The 24,863-nt window shown below is 47.6% G+C and overlaps 1 protein-coding gene across 1 annotated transcript in view; it reads left to right on the top strand.

Moving 5' to 3' along the window:
- The window catches only part of SH3RF3 (SH3 domain containing ring finger 3), a 389,906-nt gene that overhangs the window by 228,742 nt on the left and 136,301 nt on the right, over positions 1 to 24,863 (top strand). The window contains exon 3 of the mRNA XM_043604761.1: positions 2,913 to 3,008. Within this exon, the coding sequence (XP_043460696.1) occupies positions 2,913 to 3,008 (96 nt within the window). The remainder of the gene's footprint in view (positions 1 to 2,912; positions 3,009 to 24,863) is intronic.

Raw genomic sequence — 24,863 nt, 5'->3', positions numbered from 1 at the left:
AAAATAATTAAGTGCCTATTCCGTGCATGCTGACCAGCACTGTGAGTTGGCTTTATGTTCTTTGTTTGCTAATTTGATAAGCAAAATAGAACAAAGAAGAAAGAGAGAGCTCTTGTTGTTTACAGTTGTATTTTTTTATTTGTGAGGTATAACTTTTTATTTTTAAAAAAAAAATTTTTTTAACATTTTATTTATTTTTGAGACAGAGAGAGACAGAGCATGAATGGGGGAGGGGCAGAGAGAGAGGGAGACACAGAATCAGAAGCAGGCTCCAGGCTCTGAGCCATCAGCCCAGAGCCTGACGCGGGGCTCGAACTCACGGACCGCGAGATCGTGACCTGAGCTGAAGTCAGCCGCTTAACCGACTGAGCCACCCAGGCGCCCCAACTTTTTAAAATATGTTTAATGGCAATTTGCTTTTCTTTTTTTTGTGAGATGTATTGCTCTTAGCCTATTTTTCTTTTAAGACATTTGTCTTTTTGTTCTATTGTGTATTTAAGTCTTTATATAATATTAATATTAAGTCTTTGTCATATATCCTCCAAGTATTTTGCTAGCTTATTTTCGTTTTTGTTTTTGCTGTTTTTATCATAGAGGATTTCATTTTTCTGTAGCCAAATTTTTGTTATCATACTTCAAAAGAACTTCCCCAGCTCAAGATTACACATCTATTCATATTTCCTCTTGGGCATTCAAGACTTTTTTCTAACATTTAAATTTTTAATATTTATGTAATTAATTTTGGCATATGTAGTGTATTAGAAAACTTTTTTTAAAATAGCCAATTTTAATCACATTTTCTAACTTACTATTCCTGGTAGATGAGTGGACCAATGATTTTTATGTATTTATTTTAAAATTAGCAGTATTTCTCAAATTTACTTATTCTAATTTTTAGTTGATACTGTTTTTTCTAGGTAAAGAATTGCATACCTTCTAGTATTTATGTGTTCTGTTTTATATTCTTTTATGTCTTTGGCTCCAATTTCTAGACCAGTTCTAAGTAATAGTATGGATAATACAGTATTTTCTTTTTTAAAAAAACAAAAATTAACCTGGTATTATCTTCTTTTTAATTTTAAAAAATGAAATGTCTTTTTTTTGTGTATTTTGTTGTTGCAAAAGCTCTGACATGTATGAAGCCTTCAATTACCTTTCCCTTTGCATGATCAGCAAAGTATTAGGAGCCTCCCTTTGGCTGAATCTGAGTTGAGTTTATCACAGGCTCATGACTCTCTTGGTTGTGAATTTGTAAGGTGAGCAAGGCATGGGATTTTAGGGGCACTCTCTGTACATCTCTCCTCAAGCCAGGTGGCCACTTTGTCCCTAATGGTTACCAGGAAATCCCATACATTCTTCCCTTATTAATACCATTCCGTAGCCTGAGAACCAACTACCCTGAAACACGTGCAATGATATAATTCCCTTATTGCATTATTCTGGCTTGTATAAGTTAGGAGAAAAAATATTCTAAAGTCACAGATCATTTTGTCATTTGGAATTTTTCAAAGCCGTTATTTGGGAATGAGGAGAGAGAAAATGAGGGGTATGATCGCTCTTAGACTCTACTCTATACCCCTAGGTGAGGAGAGGTTTGGAACAGACCATGGGGGAGTGTCCCATGACAGACACTTATCCTTGCTTTTCCCCTATCTGTGTTCCATGAAAGGCACATTCTATTAACATTAGATCACTCCACCTTGACCTAGATGAATATCCCAAAACTATGTGGTCCCTTAGCTTATAGGGAAGCCAGCTTTTCTGGTAATTCCATGAAGTGTACTGGCCTAAAATGTCCCTCTGACCTGAGAGAAGCCTACAAGTCCCGTATTATTGCTTCACATTAAAGTATTGAAGACTCATTGGAAAGGCAGATGGTACCTTCAGATTCAGTAGGGGTTACCCCATTAGGCTGGCCATCATCTCCTTAGCACAAGTCCCAGATAGTCCAGCTGGTCTCCTAGCAGATTGTTGAGAGACAAATGACAGGGAGGTTTGATGTGGAGGGTCAGGGGGAGAGGGTGGTTAGGCCAACAGTCTGTGGAGTGTTCTATTATATATCCTATGTATTGAAGGAAGGATGGATATTGGAAAGGGAACAGAAGCTGACCACAGATCCTTGGTGTAGGTGCCAGTTTTGCCTGTGGCATCCCTGTCCGGCCTTCTTGACGCTAGCCGCTGCCCATGTTGTCTCTTTTCCCCAGTCTTCTTTCCTGATGGCTTCCACCTTTTGCTCTTCATCACTGCTCCATGCTTTCTTTCTCTCACCCTCTTCTCTCCACCCCCTGTCATTTGTCCCTGTAGCTCCTGGCACCTGTGAAGCCACCCTGGTCATGTTCTTCCTCACAACTACTAGTCTGCCAGTCTTCCCAGAAAGCTCCTCTTCCTCTGTGCTTCATGCCTCTTCCTTTCTCTTTCCATCTGTTTCCACTTTGTGCGTCTATACTTGGCATTGTCTGCATTGCCAAAGAATTTAAGAGGGTTATACAAAGCTTTTTGTACACGACTCTAAATAAACGGAACTGTATTCGGTCATTTTTTGTTCATGGATGGTGCCAGAAACTTTAAAAGCTTTATACTTCGCTGAATTTATTTTTATTCAAAATAATTTTATTTCAGTAAATAAATAATAGGAACATGAATTTTAAAATACTAGCTATATTATAAATTGCCAAGCTCTTCCATTTGCAGATTTTTGCAACTATAATCAATATATAAGAGAGAAAGAGGGAGGTCCTGGGTGAAGATGTAAGGGCAGACTGTTTTCGTATGTCAGATCCCAGAATGGATGATAAACCATTCTTTGCATCCTTGCTTAGGATCTTTTCTGAGCTTCAGCAGTACTTACTGGTCTCCATTTTTGTTGTGTGTGTTTTGTTGTGTGTCCACGTGCATGTGTGCGGCGACCCCAGGATGAGATCCTGACTGTCATCAGAAGAGTGGATGACAACTGGGCAGAAGGCATGCTGGGAGACAAGATTGGGATCTTCCCCCTGCTGTATGTGGAGGTAAGGTCATGCTCTCAGATACACTTCCTCTTCTACCCTGCGGTCTGTTTCACTAGACAGGTGGGGTTGTGGGGGTGGACTCCTGGCCTAGGACCCCTTTCCCAAGAGAAGAAGATGGGGACTGCATTGGACTTCTGTGCCAGTGCTATGAGAATTGTCTCAGTCCCTCAGGTTGTGTGTCCCAGGCCTGGATGCAGACTATCTTACTGTGTGGGCAGGGAAGGAGGGTCTCCCCAGCCCCAGAGGAGAAGACAGCATTCCCCTGTCACTGCAAACATAGCTGAAGAATGCTGGCTCTGGTGGGCTGTTTGTGGTCCTCATAGGACTTGCGTGACTGGGCAGCTTGTCCAACTGGGAGTCCTTAAAGCAGAGATGATTTGGGGCCTGTTAATTTCCTGTCTCCTTTCTGTAACTAAGGAGCACTTTGTTTCCAGTGCATAAGTTATGGGCAGTAGCTGAGCCGGGAGCATCTTAGAATGTTTGCCCTGGAAACCCCTGTTTGCTGTGGGCTATTTGTGTATGTGCAGGAGTATTTGCCCATCATGTGCGAGTGTGCTGTTTGTCAGTACAAGTCATGTGTGTATGCCCATGAGCCAACACACCCTTCATCTATTAATCACTGCAGTTATCCATACAGTTCTTTCAGCTAATGCATACTGCGTGCTCGCTGCATGCGAAACACTTCTAAGTACTTTCTCATTTAATTTTCTCAACACCCTAGGCATATGAAAGCCAGGAATGTCCCCACTTTACAGATGAGCCAATAGAGACAGAAAGTTCTCCCAGCTGCTAAGTGGAACATGAGCACAGGCCGGTTGCTCTAGACTTAGCCCTTCACTGCCCTGCCCCTGAATGCCCCCCACTAGCAAACTGTAGTTCACTCAGCCTGTTGTGGGGCTCCATGTGCTGGTAGGTGGCACATCTAGCTTTGCCACACCTACTGAGCTGTGTGTGGGTGCCACTAGGTGTTTGTTAAACACATCTGCTGATTCCTTTTTCATATAGGATAAAGTTCAAATGCTATTGTAAGGCATTCATGATTCATAGCCTGCAAAGGCTAGATGTTTTGCTAGCCTCATCTCTGGTCATTTCCTCTCCTTTCCCTAAATGCTCTGGACTAGTGGTTCTCTCACGTTAATTTTGAATAGACTGCCCAGGAGATTCTGAGGCCATCTTATGCAATAACAGTAAGCCCACACACGTACACACACACACACACACACACACACACAGTGCCCACACTCAAATATACATGGACTCATACACACTCTGACACACACTCTCACACACACATCCACACCTCTCCCTAGTACACTGTAAAAGTCAAAATTTCCCAAACACCTTGTAAGCTTCCATTTGTGCATTTGCTTCAGTTTCCAGGGGGATGTTCTTCTTTATCCTGCAGCTTAAGATCAAAGAACCTGATGCATGAGTAACACTTATAGTGCAGTCTAGCAGTGAAAAACTTGGCCTCTCAGACATCTGTAGCAGTGGAACTATTTTTCCCCAGGCAGACTTCTAAGGATGCTCAAACACATATGCATAAATGCTTACAGAAACTTTGTTATGATGTCCCCAAACTGGAAACAATGCAGATGTCCCTCAGCAGTGGGATGGATAAATGAAGGATGGTATGTCCATACGATGGAATACTATCCAGCAGAGAAAATGAACAAAAGACTACTGCATTTAAAAGCATGGCTGAATCTCACAGACAGATCTTTTGAAAGAAGCCAGACACAAAAGAGTACATATGATTTTCGCTTTTAGGAAGTTCAAAAGCAGGTAGAACTACTCCAGGGTGACAGAAAGAGCAGCTGGGCCTCTGTGGGGAGACTTACGGGAAGCAGGGAGAAGGAGGCCTCTGGGATGTGGAGGTGTTTGAAATCTTCATCTCAGGAGGTTAACAGTTATGTGCAGCCGTAGAGTGACACACAGTTAACATTTGTGCATTTTTCTTTAAAGCACAGTTTAAGAAACTAAGATAAAACCTCATAAGGAGCCCCAAGGCAGGTCGCACTGGCACCCCCTGCAGAAGGCCAGGTTAGCCCCAGCAGCTTCCACCCTCTGGAAGGGCTCAGACATTGTCAGGGAGGTTGAGAGCTTGGGCTCAGGACTGGGAAACCAATCAGTGGGGCTCTCTGAGTGTTCTCCTTAGTTCCAAAGACTTACTCAAAGGGCAGACTTCCTGAGGCCCAGCCACAAGAGACACGCTTTCAAATACTTCTCCCTTGAGGACATAGGTAGGCTCCTGCATCCTTCTGGCTCAGAAGCCCTCCATGCCCCACACCTCCAGTGACAGTCCTGCCTCTACTCTGAACACGGCTGTCTTACTCCTTTGTGTGTTTCCTCAGATAGGATGCCCTGAGGGCCCTTGAGGCTCCAGTGCTAGGCTCTTCCCAGGAGCAGTAGCAGAGCATGCCTGGAGTAGCCATGGGCAGGGGACTTGCTCCTCTGGGTCGTGCTCCTTCCTGGACAGCACTGTGGCCTGTGCAGAGCCTATCCCCTCACCATGACCCTAAGGAGCCCCAGCCACAACACCCCTGAACTGCTCTGGAACAGACTCCTGGCTTCTCACTCAGCAACCAGTGAAGACAAGATGCCCCAAATGGATATTTCCTGAGATGGTGTTTCACTGTTTCTATATCAATTCCCTTTTAAAGTACTTGAGTGGCTCTGGCCCCATCATAGCCTTGGAGGTAGATTCCAGGGCTTGCAGAGTTCAGGCTGTCTTCTCTCCAGGAGGCTGAGCAGGCCTTTGAGATCTGAGTGATTGGAACTCCAGTCTTCTGCAGGGTTTGAACCTGAGCTTCCTATTGGGGCAGTTCCTGCCCTCATGCTTGACCCAGATGGATCTGTAATAAGTGAACGAGCACTTTTGCTCTGTAGATTATACAGTCTTCTCTTAACCAGGACTGTTTCTTCACCCTGGGCTTGCCAAGTAGGCACAGTGGGACGGATGGTATAAAACCCGGGTGCAGCTGGCCTGGCCTTGAGCTACTGGCAGCCTGTCTTCTGAGAAGGTGGTCCTGTCTCTGGAAATATCTATACCTCTGGTGTACTGCAGAAATAACCCTGTCATCCACACTCCCCATAGTGCCCAGGGGCCTGGCTGCCACTGTATCCCCATTGGTGACCTGGGCCCGCTGGTCTCAGGCACTGACTGCCTGCACCTGGCTCCTTCACCCTCAACTCCTCACCACTCCTGTGCAACTTCCCTTCCCCACCTTTGACCTCCTTGATGCCTTTCCAGCTCCTCTTCCTACTTTCCCCGCCACTGGTCCTGCATATCTTGAACCTGCCTCCATGTTCTTTTCTCCCCCTTTGTTCCATGAACAATCACTGTCCAGCAGCCATCTTCACACCGGGACAACAGCACATGTCAGACACCTGCCTCTTTGTTAGGATGACTGCTGGGCAGGGCACTCTCACTGGTGTCTATCCAGGACAGAGAGAGGAGCTGACATTGCTCTTGCCCTTGGGGAATAAACCCCAAAACATGACAGTGACATGGCCTTCCTTATGTGCCTCAAGTCCTTGAGGAGGCAGAATAATTGTCATCATTTTCATTTTTCAGAATGGTTCAATCTCAGAGAGTTCCTCAGGCCCAGGGGAACCCTCCTCCTCTAGGTGGGGGCTCAGCATTGCCTGCTGTGGGTAAATGTACTGTAGGAACACACGTGGCACTCTGCCCTTCTCACATCCTGGCATGGCTGGGTCTGGCTTTGCTGTTCCACCCTGCAGCATGAGTACCCCAACTGGGGATCCTGCATTCTTCTTTTCCATAGGCTCCAAGATGGCATGCTTGGCATTTGCCCTTAGTATGGACCTCAGGTCATCCCTGTAGAGCAGGGCCTATTTCTCACGGGCCATGGCAACCCTAGTGGCAGGACGTGACTGGGACTCAGGGCAGCTCAGAGCATCATGGGCTTCAGAGGTAGACCCCACTGGGCTCAACACCATGCATTAGACATGTGAATTTTGGCATATTTCTTAACATTTCTGAGCCTGTTTCCTTGCTCATCTGAGGGCAATAACATGGACCTCATGGGGATAGTTGCAAGGCTTCAAGAACAATAACAGAGTGCACAGACCAGACCTGGCATTAGGTAGGTTGGCAAGGGCCATCTGTGTTGTTGCTCTGCTATTGTTTGCTGAATGAATAATTGCACATTGGTCCATTCATGTGTTTACTGAAGATCTCTGTGTCATTCCTGAGCATTGACCATATTTGACCTCATATTTCTGAGAGTTTTCTCACAAATGCTCATTTTCACTCCTCAGCAGGGGTGGGAGCTTTTTGAAGGTAGGTGTGCCCCTATTTCTGTGCAAGTACAACAGCCCCACCCTGGTTAACAAGACAAGTGGTGCAGATATTCCCATGCTGCATGATAGGAGAGGTTGCTTGCTAGAAAGCTATTCTTTTATTTTATTTCATTTTATTTTATTTTATTTTATTTTATTTTATTTTATTAAAAAAAATTTTTTTAATGTTTTTATTTATTTTTGAGACCAAGAGAAACAGAGCTTGAGCAGGGGAGGAGCAGAGAGAGAGGGAGACACAGAATCCAAAGCAGGCTCCAGGCTCTGAGCTGTCAGCACAGAGCCCGACACAGGGCTCCAACTCACAGACTGTGAGATCGTGAACTGAGCTGAAGTCAGAAGCTCAACTGACTGAGCCACCCAGGTGCCCCTAGAAGGCTATTCTTGAAGTGCGTTCCTGGGAATCAGCTTCAGTCTGGAGAGACACCGAGACAGGACACAGGACTGTGTTCTGTCTGCCTCAATGGGGGGTTTGCGTGGAGACATAGAAGGAACATTAGGTAATCTGCCTGTGATGCTTGTCTGTGAGGAAAGCCTGTCCGTGGGGCTGGCGCTAAGACCCAACATCTATAATAAGCTGCAGACACAGTTGAAAAGAATGAACATGCAGTGAGCACAAGTGTCAGGTTCTGCCTTCGCACTCTGAAAATCAGTTGTCGAGGCAGAATGAGGGGGAGACCTGCATCACCAGCAGTTAACTGACAAAGACTTCCAGAATTACCAGATAATGTGATGGCGCTTTACTTCTGCTGAGTACGATGTCTAAACTTACTAGCCACTCTTCATGGTTGGTGTTGTGTGGTTGGCTTCCCAGGTGACATGGTCTCGGGGGGGGGGGGGGCACCCTCATGCTCGCTCGTATGCCCCACCCTACATGTGCACACAGAAACAGATGCTTCACCTCCTCTGGCAGCAAGTGGGGAAGGTTCTGGGGCAAGGTGGGGGGAATCCCTTCCAACTTCCCTTAACTATCCACAGTGAGGAGGGTGAAGGGTGGCCATTCTGTGCTGAAGATGGGCCTGAGTCTGTGGCGTGAGGACAGGCAGAGAAGGAAGAGGGTGTGCAACGCCTGTCCCAACAGCCAGCACACACTGCCCAGGGTGCTGTTCTGGACAAAGGAGGGAACCTCTTTGCTGCCTTTGGATTTGGCATGGGAGAAGAGATGAGTAGCAGGTTCCCCAAGGGAAGCTCTCACCTCATGGCATTGACCAGTGCGTGATTAGATGTGTAACTAATTATTCCTAGGTGCTATCATCGATTCCATTGACTGCTTATATTTGCATAGCTTTTCAGTGGTATTACAGCCATCCTCCCTATTCAGCTGATAAGAAATGTGAAGCCTGATTAAATGGTACCATGCACTGGGGCACTGGGGCTCAGCTGCCTGACCCCTGCCTGGACTCTTCCCTGGTGTGGGCAGGCATACACTGAAGGGGAGGGGAGTTTTTACATTCCCAAAGGAGGCATGGCTTGGGGCTGTGAAATGCCTGAGGGCTCTTCTGAAAAAACAAAATTCAGGGAAAACTCTTATGAACGTCAAATAACCTGAAAGCTCTTGCTTAGCTGAGCGGGCATGTGTGTAATCTGCACACAAATAGAATCTGCCTGAGATGGCAGAGGGTGAAGCATGTGGTGAGCCGTGTGTCAGGCTGCCTCTGCCAGACTTAGAAATGGGGAGTGCAAGTAGGGGCACAGAATAACTGGCAGAGCTGCTGGGTCCACAAGGGTCTGCTAATTCAGAGAGAGCAGTTGCACCAGTGGGTCTGTCTCATAAGATAACCCCAAGACCCAGAAAGAAAGAGCTGGGTGGTTTTCTCCTACCTTCTGTGACCATGGCTGTGGGAATACAAGGTACCACGATGTCCTGGCTAGTGCCCCAGGTTTACCATAGACATGAGTCACTCAGCCCCTCTCTCCTCTCCTTGCTAGGTGTGGAGATCCAAGAGTTTCTAGGTTCCCTCTCTGTGGCTTGTCAACTCCATGCTTTGTGTATAGAAGCAAAATAGAATTTCAGTGGCAGTAAAGCACAGTTTACCCTGAAGCTGGCCCATGGGATATGGGCATGAGATACCTCTGAGGGGATATGAGGTCTTGGGTGCATGGGCAGACATTCTCACAGGGCCCAGTTGAAAGGAATGGAGGCCTGGTAGGAATTTTCACACGTGTGCAGCAGTCTCTCTTCTGAGAGCCCATTCTCAGGTATGGCCACCGTGTGCCCTCCATGGGCTGTGGCAGGCATGGCTGTGGGTGAGCCAGGTCTGTGGCTTCTTTTCCTCTGGAGACCATGTGGGTGGTGTCACCAGGGAAGGTTCCAGGAAGCTCCTCAAGAACAGCCTGGGCCTGTGGCTCCCAGGTAGGCTTTCCAGGCCACAACTGGCCTGAGATTTGCCTCAGGTCTGCAACCGGCTGATGGGGCGCTAAGACCTCCAGCCCCTCAGGTCTCGTGTCCCTCTGGCATCACCTGTCTCAGACCCTCTGAGACAGACCCCACTCCTGTCTCAGACCCTCTGCTACCCACCACACTGGATGGTACCACTCAGTTTCCCAAACCAAGCCTGGGTTCTCTCTGGTCCCCTTTTCTCCCTCACTTCCCAATCCACTCTGCAGTCAGTTCTCAGCAGTTCTATCTCTGAAAATCCTTCTCAAGTATAACAAATATATAGTATAATTTAAAGTATAACACACCATTAGTGCTTGTCAGACAACTGCTCTCGCCACTCAACATATCAGCAAACAAAATATTCCTGTCTTTATGAAACTCTCTTATGGAACTCACTTTCTGGTGTGGGGGGCAGATAATATGCAAGTCCATTATATAAACGCCTCAGAAAATGATAACTGAAATGGAGACAAAAATAAAACGGGAGAGAGGAGTGTTGGGTGAGCATTCTAGACAGAGGGGACAGCCAGTGCAAAGTTCCTGAGGCAGGAATGTGCCAGGCCTGCTTGAGGAACAGCAGGAAAGGCTGAGTGGCTGGAACCCAGTGGGCAAGGGGGTAAGTAGTAGGAGATAAGGTAAGGTGAAGAGGGTCAGATCACATAGGCCCTTGAAGACCTATTTAATAAAATTGGCTTTTGTTTTACGTGAAATAGGAAACCAGTGAAGAACTTTTGAGCTTGATGATCTGACATAAGTTTTATGTGAATCACTTTGGCACCACTGTTGAGCATCGATTGAGTATAGGGGGATGGGAGCATGTGTGGCAAGAATGGAAATAGATTGTGAAGCTATTGCCAGCACAGGCCACGGTGGTAGTCACAGAGGTGGCAAAAAGCATCAGCTGCTGTAGCTAGTAGAACCAGCAGGAAGTGCCGATGTGAGGCTGTGAAATGTAAAACATCCAGTTTTGGCCTGAGCAGCTGGAGGAATGAAATCACCATGGACGTGAAGGGTGAAGTGGGCTGGGGTACATGGAGACCAAGAGGCCAGTTCACAGAAGGTTGGGCCTGGTGTATCTGTTAAACATCTGAGTGGCTTATCAGATAGGCAACAGGTATGCAGGGGTCAAGTTCAAGACAGAGGTCTGTGTTGGAGATGCTAATTTGGGGTCTTTGGCATGTAGATGGGCCACTGTGGGAATGAGTATCGGCTGGGAAGGGTCCAAGAGCAGAGTCCTCCCCTAGTTCGGGGCACGTCTGGTCCTGCGCCTGACACCAGCCTCCCCATCACTAGTCTGTCCTCCACACCATATCTGAACAGCGTTTCTCTCAAATCCACCCTGCCCTACCCTCTGCCCCAGCCCCACCCTCCTCCTTTCTTCCCAGCCTGGGCTCAGTGGTCTCCAGGGTAGTGATCTCCAAACCTGCCGTGAGATGCCGAGACCGGACTTTGCAACTTCCACCTAGCATGGTGGCACCAGGCTGTCTCTAGGCACCTGAGATTCCAGCCACCCAAATTTTGACGGTGCCTTTCCTAGCTCAGGGCCTCTGTGCAAGGACCCATAGAGCTCTTCTTCATCCTTTGAAACCCAACTCAAATGGCACTCACTCCATGGAGCCATTCCCTGAGCCCTAAGACCCTGTTTATGTCAAGGCACAGGGCTTCCAGCGTTTCTTAAACTTCTTCAGTCCCCTGCAATCCTTAAAGGACTGGGATCCTTTAAGTCAGGGACCTCTTTTTGTTCCTTTTTAATATCCCTAGCTCTTAGCAAAGTGCACACAGTGGGTGCTTAATAAATGTATGACTGTGGGAGTGACAGCTTATCAGGAGATCAGCATGAGAATTAGCCAGGAGCCGTTTTCTGGATCCAGAAACATGCAGTGATTATCCAGAGCCAGAGGCTGTTTGGGGAATTTGGAGGCACAACCGAGAGGTAGGGCATGGGGGAAAATAGGATTGGACTGGTTTTTAACTTTCAGGACAAACCACGTGATGTTTAGAGGGGTATTGTCATGGGGGCTGGCTGTCTGGAAGCACCAGGAAGAATGTGGTTGCCTTGTTCCTGGATTTTGGAAGTTGCCCAGATCTCCCTTTATTGGTGCTGTCCCAGGCTGACCAGCACTTCCCTTCATAGCTATGTGCCTTTTCTGGGTCTGACTTCCTTCAACGGACTGCAGGGTGTGCGGAGCACACACACTTGTCCCCTCACAGCTGCGTGACATTGCCTGTCCCACTTGCCCTGGATTCCATGGCTGCGTGGGCCCAACTCCCACCAGGCTGAGGACACAGTTGAGGAAGGATGGTCACCTCTTTGTCTCACTTCCAGTCTTCACTCTCATAGCTCCTGAGGCTGAGCCCCACGCTGTCTTGGCTAGCTCCCATGCCACCCCTCTGTGAGAGGCCTCTGCCCCTGCTGGGGTAAGGGCTTCCTCCTTATTCCCACCAGGTTCTTCGCTCACCCAGGTATAGGAACCGTTGACATGCACTCAGCTGGAGAGCACCTGGTAGGCATGATTCCATCCATCTCCTTCCCCTTCGCATCCCCAGATCTCTTGACACTCAGATAAGGTGCAGTTGCAGGTTTCAGTGGGAGGGTGAGCCACCCACCCCTGAAAACTGGGTCTCATGTGCTCTGTGCTGTATCAACTAAGCAGATGCACAGGTGATGGCTGTTTGTCCTATGCACAGGTGGTGACATCTGGTAGAGGGAGCACTGAGCACACCCAGGCCCAGACGCTGGCCACAGATGCCAGGGAAGAACTATTTCGTCTTCCTGCAGGCTGACGGAACTTTTGGGTTGGAAGGAAATCTTTCCTTCCCTCTCATATGTCATATGTCAACCTTTATTTAACATATACATTTTAATGCATTTCCTTGTTTTGTGCTGTTACATGTAAACCTGTAGGTAAGGAGATGGCCCTCGGGTCCCTTGGAGGCATGGGTAAGCAAGCCCATTGAAGCGGGCTTTCCTGTGTTCTTGATGGTAATTTATTTGACTCACGTGGAAGGACAGTGGCTGCCTTTGGCCACAACCTGAAAGGGTGCAGGTTGACTCTGACACTCACAGGTGCCTTTCCTGTGCCTTTACCTGGGAACATCCTTTACCCCCACACTCCATAGGTGAAAGGAGCAGATAGATCCTTGGGGGTTTGAGTCTAGAGGAGGGGGTGTCTGGAAGCAAGGTGTGGTTCAGGAAGGGAAGAAGCTGAGAGGAGGGATTTGAGCATATTAGTTGAGGTGTCAGTACCTGCTGTGACAGGTGAACCCTGAGATCCTAGGGCTTAACTGCAGTAGAGGGTCACATCTGGCTGTTCTGGTCAGCCAGGCTCTCATAGGCACCAGGGAGACCCAGCCAATGGGGCTCTACCATCTTTAACACGTGGGAGTGAGGCTAAAGTGGGAATTTCATGAGCTGGGCCTGGCAGTGGACATCAGACCACCACCCACAGGCTGTGGCCAGGACTCAGTCACACAGCTGCCTGACCACAGGCCACTGGGGGCCCAGGAGGTGGGGGAAAAAGTAGATCCTCCAAACAGGAGGGCCTGCCCATTTATGGCGATTTTTAGTTTTGTCCTGTGCATGTTTCATTAACACTAAGAAGGCAATGACAGGAAATGAAAGGCCATGTTCAGAGGAAAGTCCCTAAGGAAAATCTCTCCTCTGTGGAAGCATCTCTTGCCCACCAACCTGTGAAGGCATTCAGTTGTGCGGTTGAACAAAGATAAACCGGGAGGGACGAGTGGACAGAGACATGAGGTCTCTGGTGAAAAACCAGGAAAAAGGCACATCTTAAGCAGTTATCAGAGTCAAGGGAATGCTGCTCAGCGGTATATTGGATGGGGCACCCTAAGGGGAGGGTAGGAGAGGGGAACAATAAAACCCAAGGGATAGCAGGGGGTAATTGCTAATTGGCACCTAGAGAAGAGACAGAGACAGAGACAGGAGAGGATAAGGGCCCACCTTGACGGACAGGAGAGAAACCCACCCTTCAGAGGGAGGAGAAGGTGAATGGGAAAGGTTCTGAGGCACACTGAGGCCTGGGCGGATGTTCAGAGTTTATGCCGAGTTGTTCTGGTCTCAGCTACTTGGCACATTATTTGTTGCGAATGACAAAGTTCAGGACTTGAGAACGGAGGCCATGTGGGACTTTGCCAGGGAAGATGGTGGGGGTGTGTGGAAGAGATGCAAGAGCTGAGGGAGGATGTGAAAGGTGGGCAAAGGACTCCTGGTTTGGGGACCCAGCCATATGGGGGTGCTAGTGGGACATGAGTGCTGGGCTTTGGGGCACTGCTGGAGGCTGAAGGTGCTGGCCACTGGCTGTGGAGCTGGATGGTGACCTGGGAGGACAGTTTGGAAAGAAGAGATGGCTCAGGAGAGAGAAGGTTCCTGGGCTATGGGTAATGATGGGAGGAAGCCCAGGTCCAAACAGATCTGAGGGGCTGAAAGATGAAATTCGAAAGTTGAGCACATGCTGAAGTCCATTTAATTTACCTCTGACACCCCAAATGCATCAAAGACAGCTCTGTCATTCAACACCCCACACTTAGCTGTATGTACCCCAGAGTGGCTTCTGCAGGAAGCCTGTTTCTCAAGCCTGGAGCCAAAGCATGGGCACATGGTGGATCTATCCTCTGGCTCCTGCTGTTCTAGGACAGCACAGCCCTGTCCTGTTTCCTGCCCTTCTGCTCCCAGGTGAATCCTTCATAACCTCCCACAACTGTGCCTGGTCCTCACCAACCTGAGGGAAGGATCCCCATGTCCTTGGGGCACTGGAGGCCTGGAGCGTCTGCAGGCACATCCCAGGGGAGCTGTATTCTGGACCGTGCGAGAGATGGGGGAATGGGGCCAGGCTCTGGAAAGTGAGGTGGGGGGCAACCTCATCCCAGGACCAGCGGGAGCCCAGAGAATTCTGACTTTGAGGAACCAGACCCCAGCCCTCTGTTGGTGGACGCATAAGCCCCAGTCCTGGTGTTGAAAGAATCCCATGTGATGTTAGGGAAAACTGTCGATGTGATGCTGTTTCTAGATCCTGGAAAACCGGTGGAGGCAGAAATGAAAATCTTGAGTTAGCCAAATAAATGAAGTACCAAAAACTGCAGTGGTAGTTACTAATGACAACTGTTTCCCATTTGGGAGTCCTTGTCTTCAGCACAATAATTACAGTGTACGTTGTTAGACAGTTTGCTTCTAAGCTTCAGTTGATTACAATGTTGAACTCAGCTCGTCTTGCTCATGTAACACACTTGTCTCCTTGTCACTTCAGATTTTACAAAAAGAGAATATTATTTTGAACCTCCATCTCTAAATATGGTATTAAAACATTTGGTAATAACTCATTGGCACAACTGACAGCTTTCATTGGGAACAAAATAATTCTGAGGTTTTTAAATTTTTTTTTAACGTTTATTTATGTTTGAGACAGGGAGAGACAGCATGAACGGGGGAGGGTCAGAGCAAGAGGGAGACACAGAATCTGAAACAGGCTCCAGGCTCTGTGCTGACAGCTCAGCTGTCTCAGCTGTGCTGACGCGGGGCTCGAACTCATGGACCGCGAGATCATGACCTGAGCCGAAGTCGGATGCTTAACCGACTGAGCCACCCAGGCACCCCATCTGAGGTTTTTAATTGTACATGCTCTGTACTGTTCTGAAGTTGTGGGCAGCCCTTCTACCCATTGGATTTGCCACCTACTGATGCAAAGAAAAGATTGCTCATGATTTCATCAAATTTGTCTTGGTTTTCCAGCCTCCTTGACTGGGGCAGGCAGTGTGTTTTCAGGGGTGAAGATGAGGAGTGTATATGGCTTCTAAGGGAATGCCCACACCCAGGTTTTTGGGGAAAGCAGCATAGACAGGGGCTCAAAGACCTCTTTCTCCCCTTCAGCACCCTCCACAGACCCTACACTATATGTGGGATCCTGGGTGGGCAGATTCGCAGCTGTGTTTCTGGTTGGGGGTCTCATTCTTAGTCATCAGTCCTGGTCTCTATGTCCCCCTTCTCCTTCTATGGACTCCCTCTTCCCCTCAGAGGGAAAGCCAACATGTCAGGAAGTAATATGGACAGTGAGAGGGAAAAGGGGGCTTCTCATTTCCTGCACCCGGTTGACCTGCCCCTCCCTCCCATCTGGGAATGTGGGGCATGGAGTTGGAAGGCCTGGTGCTCCAGGTAAGGGCTTTGGAAGCAGAGGCTTACATGGGCTTTATCCCTCTGTTTGAAGCTTTTGCATTGAACATCCCCCCTGCCTCACAATGTGGATGGCACCACATCAGAAAGTCCTGTCAGGAGGATCCAATGAGGTAATAGGTGGGAGCCCCATGTGGGCGGTTCCACATCACACAAATGAAACTAATGGTTCTACAGCCACTGGCATCTGTGTCTAAGCACTTTTCAGGGAGACAGAGGCCTCTGGAGAAGGTGGAAGGTTCTTGACAGTTGCTGAGGACTCAGCTGGCCATTCCCCACATTCTCAGCAGCCCAGTGAGTGGAGGCAGTGGCTCCCAGCCTAAGGGGTCTCCTGGATAAAGGATATCATCTACTTGCTTTTATTTATTTTCCTTTATCATTCTTTACAGCCTACAAATCAGCTCTGCTAACTTGTATGCAGTGTTGGCAGAAACGTCCTGGTGCTAACAGAGAGATGGATTTTGTCTCCCTGACTTGGCTTCTCTTTCCCCACGGGTTACTGTCAGGGCTGTTAGAAGCTCACTGTGTGCAGACAGGTGGGGTCTGGAAATAGTGATGCTGATGCCAGGTACTCACAGGGGACCCAGGAACCTCCCCGCCCCAAGCACCAGGTTAGTAGCCTTATAAGGCTTTAGTAACATTTCACCCTGGTGCACTTTTAAAACCAATGACGTGCAGCTGTGTCTTCATGTTTCACTGCAAAGCCAATGAGGTGACTTCATGTGGCTGCAGCTCTTTACCCACGGCTCTCCTGCCCTCAGAGCCTCCCTCAGAGCCAGGTCTGCTGCTGTGGGGGCTGGTGGGCGGGCCTGACCCCAGAACTTTCCACAGAGGTGGCACATCTTGTGTATGCAGCACATTTTACCAAACCTCACCCATTCTTTCCTGCAGAGAGATTTTGTTTGAAGCATGCTGCTGGAATTCCTGCTGTCTGTGGAAGGAGATGAAAAGCAGGCTCAGTGAAGGGAACTGGCAAGTGAGAAGCACAGACAGATAGAAGCAGCTTACCCCCCCTAACTGCGGGGCAGTTGGGTGGCCGGTTGGAGTGTCTTGGGGAGTTTATCTCAGACACTGTGTTTCCATCTCTAGTAGTTTAATTGGAGTTTTCTTATGTTCTTATCTCTACCCACCCATGCTTAGAAGTATAATCATAGTAAATATTCCGACATGCTCATCTATAAATCCCATCTTTTGTGTTGTTTCTGGTTCTATTTCTACTGACTGATTTTTCTCCTCTCTAAATATTTATAAATTAGATTTATAGATTGCATTTTCCTGCTTCTTTGCATGCCTGATATTTTTAATTGGGTACCAACTTTGTGAATTTTGCCTTTTCCGGTGCTAGATGTTTTTTGTTCCTACAGATATTCTTAAGCTTTGTTCTGGGATGTCACTAGGTCACTTACAAACAGTTTGATGCTTTTGAGCCTTGCTTTTAAGCTTTGTTCCGAAGGACTAGGGCACCTCTAATGTAGAGCTAATTATCCCCACTTCCAAAGCTATAATCTTCTCCATCCATGCCCCATGATTTAAGAGGTTTTCATTCTCAAAAGTGGGAATGCAAACTGTTCCCAGCTTTGTGTGAGCCTCAGGTATTGTTCTGTCTTCCCCTTTTGGTGGTTCTTTCCCCAGCTCTGGGTAATTTCTTCCTATGAATGTTCTCATCAATACTCAGCTGTAGACTTTGTGGGTGGAGCTGTGCAGATCTCTCCTTTCTAGGACTTGAGCCCACAGATAACAGTTACTGTGGCCTCCCCAGAACCCAAACTCCATCTTCTCAATTCCAGGGGAACCTGAGGCTTCAGGTGGCAGGCTTCACCTCTCTCATCAGTTACTGCCCTGAGCTGCTGATGCCCACCCCCTCCCCCATGTCTGAAAGCTATGTTTCATAGATCTGTTCTCAGCATGTCAGATCTATATTATCCCATCTTGGCTAAATGAGTGTTAACCTGTGATGGTTCAGGAATTTTGAAATAAGGGTGACAAGTCATTATGCTATACACCATAAACTAGTACAGTGTTATATGTCAACTGTATCTCAGTAAAATTTGGGGAAAAGTAAATAGGGATGAGAAAGTTAGAACCACAGGGGGTATTTTTGGCAGAACAGGAAAGCTGCAGGTCAGCTGTGGTCTCCTGTGCTGCCTGTCCCCAACTCCAGTGCCAAGAATAAGTAATCAAGGACTTTTTAGAGAGATGAGGAACTGGTGGAAAGCCTTTGAGGCAATTATGTACTATAGATATTGGTGACGACCAAGTTCCAAACACTGTCATGTGCTCTCCCTCCATTTCCTCCCTTCTAATGTGCCCCTGCTTGCCCTGAGAGAAGCTCAGGATACCTGAGCTCACTGCATCAGAAGCAATGTAGAAAAAAAGACCTCAGGAAGGGCACAGGAAAGAAACTTCTCAGAGATTTCTGCCATTGAATGGAGGGGGGTGCCATTTTGTTTAAAGTTTGTTTTATTTTTTCTTTTTGCCTGGCCCATTTCTTACAAGCTTCCACAGCAGTGGGCAGCTGGCAGCAGTGGGGATCCCCCCATGTCTTGACTTGACTACAAGTTTTGCCTGCATTTCTGTGTCCAGATGTGGACAGTGCCTTCATGAAAACTTAATGCACTTAACAGGCAACTCTAGTCACCAAAGAGAGCACTGGCTGAGCAAGCTGAGGGAGGGGGGAGCAGATGGGACTGGGCAGGAGCCAGGCAGGACAGCTCCTGGCATCCTGTGTTTTCTTTGCATCTGAGCAAAGTGGTCTGGGAGGCAAAGTCCTGAACCCATCGGGAGAACAGGCAATGTGCCTTGCCTTCACCAGTTTCCCTTACTTTACTTCTGGAGGAATCACAGAAAGAAATGAGACAATTCCATAGGAAAGTAAGACTTTAGTTTCGTGCATTTGGCCCAGCCACTATCTGGGTCTCCATGTTTTCCTGCCAGCATCTGCATCCCAAGGCATGATGCATGCACATATATGTGTGATCATTGGGATTTTTCCCCCAACAAAAATGGAAAAGTGCATAGATACCAACTCACCCTGCTTTAATTACTTGGGAAGTTAACATCTTTGTAATACACTATTGTACATTCCATAATTTCTGGGTTTGTTGTTGTTGTTTTATCCCTAACTACAAATGTAAGAAGCCAAACCCTATAATGCATAATTTTTTCCCATCTTGGTCTTGGCATTTGATGGCACAAAATAGGCCAATTCTGGAAAGATCTTGGCTGGGATGCTTTCAGCACGTAGGACTTATGAGGTCCCTGGGAAACCACCTGTCCTCGCTCACTGGTCTCACCAGGAGGGTCTATGGGGATAAGGAGGAGCCTCACTGTCTTGCCCAAGACTGAGAGGTGCAGCTGCTGGCAGGCCAAGAAGAAAGCAAGAAAAGGCTTACATGATTTTCCATCTTCAAGAGACAAGTAGGGACTAAAAATATCTCCATCTTTTCAGCTGAAAATGCAGGTGACATTGGCAAAGAACTGGCATTCATGCCCGCTGTGTCCAAGCCTCTCACCTGTGTCCTAGCCTCAAGCTTGTCCAGTGGGAAACAAAACGTGCCCACCATGTACTTGTATGACCATTTCTGCCTCTGGCTCCCCCTGCTCTTCTTCTTTCCCCTCACATGTCACTCCCATGGGCAGTCATGATCCAGCATACCGAGTAGGTGAAGGATGGGTTCTCTTTTCACCAAACTGGAGCACCCTCCACTGAGCCCTTTGTGACCTCAGACTGCTTCTGTCTTCATCTTCCTGTTACTCAGGGAGATAGATGCCTCACACTGCTCCCCACAGGCTGTCCTGAACTGTCCACTCCCGCCTGCCCTTCCTCCACCATGCTACAATACGCTGCCTTTCCTCGGCTTTTCACATTCCTTCCTGTCTCTTCATTTCTCCCTTTCCATTTGGGGTAGCCTGGGCCAGTGGCTCAGAAACTTCAGTGAACATTAGAATCATCTGAATACTCCAGGTTGCAGTCCCAGAGAGCTTTATGCAGCAGGTCTGGGTGGGCCCAAGTCTAAGATAGAACTTAGGGAGGAAACTTGTTTTGTTAGATTCCACTTAGTCCTAAGGGTGGGCCTTGGCCATCAATGGGGGAGCCACCCACCCAGGCAGAGTCCTGCTTATGAAGCCCCCTCTTCCCCTTGGGCAGGCCATGGTGGTGGTAGCTATTTTTCAGATGTGATGGTGAAAGCATATTTAGCTGTGGAGAGATTTAACTCTGGGTGTTAATAAGGTGACAGTGGAATATTTCTTGGCTGAGGTTCAGGGCCTGTGTTTAGTGCAGAAGGAACAGCATGTCTGGTTGTACAGCTGGAAGCAAACACATCCATCTGGAGTCACTGGGGTCATCGGGGGACTCCAGCGTCTTCCTCCCAGAGCTGACCAAGCTTTAGTGGAGAGATCTGCCCGGCTGGTCCAAGCTGCTGCCTCACCATTAGTTCAGAAATTTGACAGTGAATTATTACCAAAATTGACCCTGTGTGCCAGTTGGAAAATACCTCACATGTCATTATACAGCTCTTTCCTCTTACCTTTTATTATCGTTTCCTGTTTGGAAAAGAAGGGATATAAAGTTTTTGGTGGCCTAGACATTTTTAAGATTCAGGTAGAATGCTCAAACGGTGCATGTGCATATTGAGAGACTTTCTATAGCTATCACAATTCAACCGATTATTACAAAATGAGAAAATGTGGCTAATTCTGGCTTCATCTTATTTCTGCTTGACTTACTCAGAGAAACTCAAAGCTATTCTCTGTTACTTTTATTTCTTTCAAATATTCAAAGTGAGAGCAATTAAGAATTACAGTTTGAAGCTACTGAGGACTCTCCTTCTGTTGCAAGCAGGGACAAAGACTTGGTTTGTTGACCACACTTTCCCAGATGTCTCTGTTTTCAGTGATTTTCCTGCCTGCCTCCCTGCCCATAGACCCTCAGCACACTGCAGAGCTATGTTGGCCTTTTTGGGAAACCATCTTAATGAGATCCTAGAGGTGTCCAAGTTTTCATAAACACTTGTACTCCGGGCTCGCCCCTTGTAGATGAAGACAGCCTATCCTGTGTGCCACTGCCCTGCTGGGAGAAGTACACTGGCCGGTGTCTCCAAGGAGAGCGAATGCAGCCACGTTCAGTTTGGGCGACTTCACCTGTAAAATAGAGATACACCTGCCAATGCCAGAGTGGTTGTCAAGAGCTGGAGATTTGTTTGTTCCTTCTGCATTAGGTTTCTGTGAGCACATCTTAGCCCTTGGCTGAAATGGCATGTTTCGACTACTATGGCGCTGTGTGGATTATACCTTTCAGACCACCATTTGTTTCCTCATTCACCCATCCCTTCATTCATTCATGTATTCATGGAGCACCTGCCATGTGCCAGGCCCTGGAGATGCAGCTGATAGCACCGCAGAAGAGAAATGTCTTGAAACCCACATTGTAGCGGGAGAAGACAAATAGTAGAGAAAAACAAATTCTAGAGGGTAGTATATTCTCTATGGAGAAAAATAAAGCTGACAAAGGAGGGGAGCGAAGTGAGGTAGAGGGGTCTGTAATTTTAATTAGCATGTTTGGAAGGCCCCAGTGAGGAAGCGATCTCTGAGTGAGCAGTTCAGGTTCCAGGTGGTGGCCTAAGCTGGCTCATGACTGAGGGGTAGCGGTGGCCAGAGTGACAGACCAGTCCAAGTAGGGTGAGGTGGAGCAGGCAGTGGGAGGCAGACTTTACAGGGTCTCGGAGGCCACTTTGAGGATGTTGCTGTTTGCTGTGAGTAGGTGAGTCTGAGTTTGGGTCCATCTCTCCCCTAGACCCTCGTGCTGCTCATTACACACAACCTTTATCCCCAAGTCCACTGACTCTCCCTGACCATGTCCTTGTCATTCACAAGCCCATCCCTGCTTTGATCTAGTAAGCTTTGTTAGTGTAACATGAATGTAGAAAGAACCTTCTCAACTAAAAGGTTTTAAGTTGCAATGGTTAGACCCCATGGGCTCTTGGGCCCCTTAGTACATGGAATGCTACCTCTCACCCTCTCCCAGACAGTCTGCACTCTAAGGTGATGTCTCTAAGAGTCATCTCACACAGTGACCAGAACCATCCCCAAGGTAAATTGGGTGGCCTCACTCCTGATAGGCCTCCTGTGGAGCCTGTAACTCTTAGAATCAATCCAGACTCTTCACCACAGGCTGCAGACCCACCGGGCCTCACCCCTGCCCTGCTCACTGCCCTGCTGCCCCTTCCTGCTTTGGCATCAAGCAGAGTCACAGCACCAATCCACTGGGCTCAGCCCCACTCTGTCACCTACCAAACTTCCCCCTCCTTGGCCTCTAGTTTCCTCATCTGTATTCTGGGTATAATACACTCACCATAATACACTGTATTCTGGGCATAATACACTGAGCATAATGCCCTCACTGGGCATAATACACTTGCCTACCTCACTGGGCTCTGGTGAGGATTAAGTCAGTAATATAAGTAAAGTGCATACAGCACTGGCTGGCACAGAGTGAGACCTAGGAGTTAGAAAATAACATTACCTTTCACATTATTGTTAGACCCCCCTGTGTAGAGAGCAGGAAGAGGAAGCAGACAAGGTCTTATTGCAAAATTGTGCTACTGTTAGTGTATTGTGTTTCAGTCCTATCATATGAATAAGGAAAAACAACTTCAATGCCTTAAAAAGTTATTTGGAATAGTCTTCTCTTTCATTCGGAGTAAAGGAAGATAGTCATTTGGAGAATGGGTATCCATGGACTGGATTATCTGTTGTCTGGAACACTCAAGCTTTCAGAAAAGGGTTAACAGAATCTAAGGTCAATACTTTAATGTGGGAGCAGCAGGGTAGCACAGGCCCTTGGGGGACTGCACCAATCAGTCACCTGCAGAGCAGGCGGCTCCCATCCCAGCGCTGCACTGGAGGCACCCCAGCCTTCCCAGCGTACTCCCTGTGCAGGAGCCCTGTCCTGAGCAGGCTGGGAGCTGGGTGCATGCTCACCAATCAAGAAGCCAGGCCCAGCATCAGGTACGGAAGAATAATCCCCAGGGGGTCAATTAACGCTTCTATAAACCTTTTTGTGTTCAGAAGGGGGATGAATGCTTAGTTGAAACTCTGCCCTTGTTTGCATTTCTCACTGCTGAATTGGTAACACAGTTCATATGTTAACGTGTTCTTAAATATATAAATTTTGGGGAGAATTTGTTGTTTTATCATTGGGTTTTTCTGTCATAGTAAGTGTTCGCCTCCTGTTCTTGGATCCAGCTGAGAAAAAGATGAGTGTCTGAGAGATGGAAGTTGAAAGGTTAACTTCATTATAGCTAAATCTCAATGTAAGAACGTAGATCAGATCTGGAGGTAAGGGAACCTGCTAGTTCCTCGGCCTCCAAGCTAGACCTTGGGACCTCCACCCACCAGCGTGGAGACTGAAAAGCCAACACCCCTGCCTAGAATTGCTGCTCCCACTCCCAGAGCCTACAGCTTCAGAACAGAGTACCTCCACCCAGTCCCTGGAGATGGACCAGTGACACTGGATATCTCCATCTGCTAGAGACGCACACTGAGCAGTCACAGATGAAATTACATGGTTTCTGCAATTTGCTTTAAAATACTCCAGAAAATCAGGAGAGGGGGCAGGCCTCACAAGAAACAGGAACAGCAGAATGGTGGTGGTTGCTAGAACTGGATGATGGGGTTTCATCCTTCAACTTTTATGTCTGTTAAAAAGTTAAATGCTGTGTCAGACCTGCCTTCCCAGAAGTCAGATGGGGAGGAGACAGGAGCAGAGGCCAGGCAAGTGTGCCATCCCAGTGCAGCGTTGGCACATTTTTTTCTCAACTCTAATTTGTAAGGCAGAAGCAGTCAGAAACAACAGGTAAACTGGTGTGACTGTGTCCCCAAACTACATACAGCAGCAAGCAGTAGCTGGACTTGGCCTATGGGGCTGGTTTGCTGGCCTCTGCTCCATCCTCTGTTTAACCTCTCTAGGTTTCCATTTTCCTTTCATTTTGATTCCTTTCCACCTTTTGATGCCCTCTTGGCAGACTCCCACAGGAATACTGCCAGAAGAAGCTCCCTAAAGGCTGTGTAGTGTGACAGCCAGGTCTGTGTTCCCATACCAAGACACCACGCAGATAGGGCTGGAAGCCAAGCCATCAAGGAGGAGGGAACCTTTGCTAGCCCTTCCCTGAAATGTCCTGCTCCTAAGAAATTTTGCATCTCACTCAACTAAAAAGCACCTAAGTCTTTTTTGGCACCTTGCCCATTTTTTACAAAATGGAAAAAATGTAATAGTGCCACAACTCATGAAATCTCACCATAGGTTGATCAATAATCCAGCCTAATCTTCTCTTTTGTTTTGTTTTTAATCACTTTGTGATTATAAAAATAATACCAGGCTATTGTTCAAAACAGGGAAATTCAGAAAGATAGAAGCAAGGAAATTAAGATCCCCTATAATCCTACCAGTAAATATAAATATGCGTGTAGGAAAAAAATGAAATGTTGTTAGCATATTATTTTATTTCCTTTATTCTTTTCTATGTATAAATTTACATATATTGTGAACAAGTCTGGGATTATGCTATATCAGTATTTCTATCTTACTTTTTTCATTAAATTGTGAGAATTTTCCACTGATGTTGTGGCAATAGCTTCAAAGCCCGTTGGCCCTATAGTCTGCTGTCAGCCCAGTAGTCAGGGGATCCTGTTGCATGCATATCAGATGTCTCTCTGCTGCTTTAGACCTCCCCCATCTCACTCAGAGGAGAGCCAGGACTGCCCCACTGATCCTTGTCATCTCTGACCTCATTTCTACCCATAAGTCTGCTCCAGTCATCCTGGCTTCCGTCTTCCTCCTCAGACACTCCAGCCCCACTCCTACCACAGGGCCTTTGCACCTGCGGTTCCCATGCCCATCACATTTCCCCTCAGTGTCAACATTGCTATCCTCTTTCAGGTGTTATATTGGAGGTTTTCTTCACCCTCC

Source organism: Prionailurus bengalensis, chromosome A3, assembly GCF_016509475.1.
Source record: "Prionailurus bengalensis isolate Pbe53 chromosome A3, Fcat_Pben_1.1_paternal_pri, whole genome shotgun sequence".
NCBI lineage: Eukaryota > Metazoa > Chordata > Mammalia > Carnivora > Felidae > Prionailurus > Prionailurus bengalensis.
Note: the sequence above shows the minus strand (reverse complement) of the source record. Positions and strands in the feature narration are given on the sequence as shown.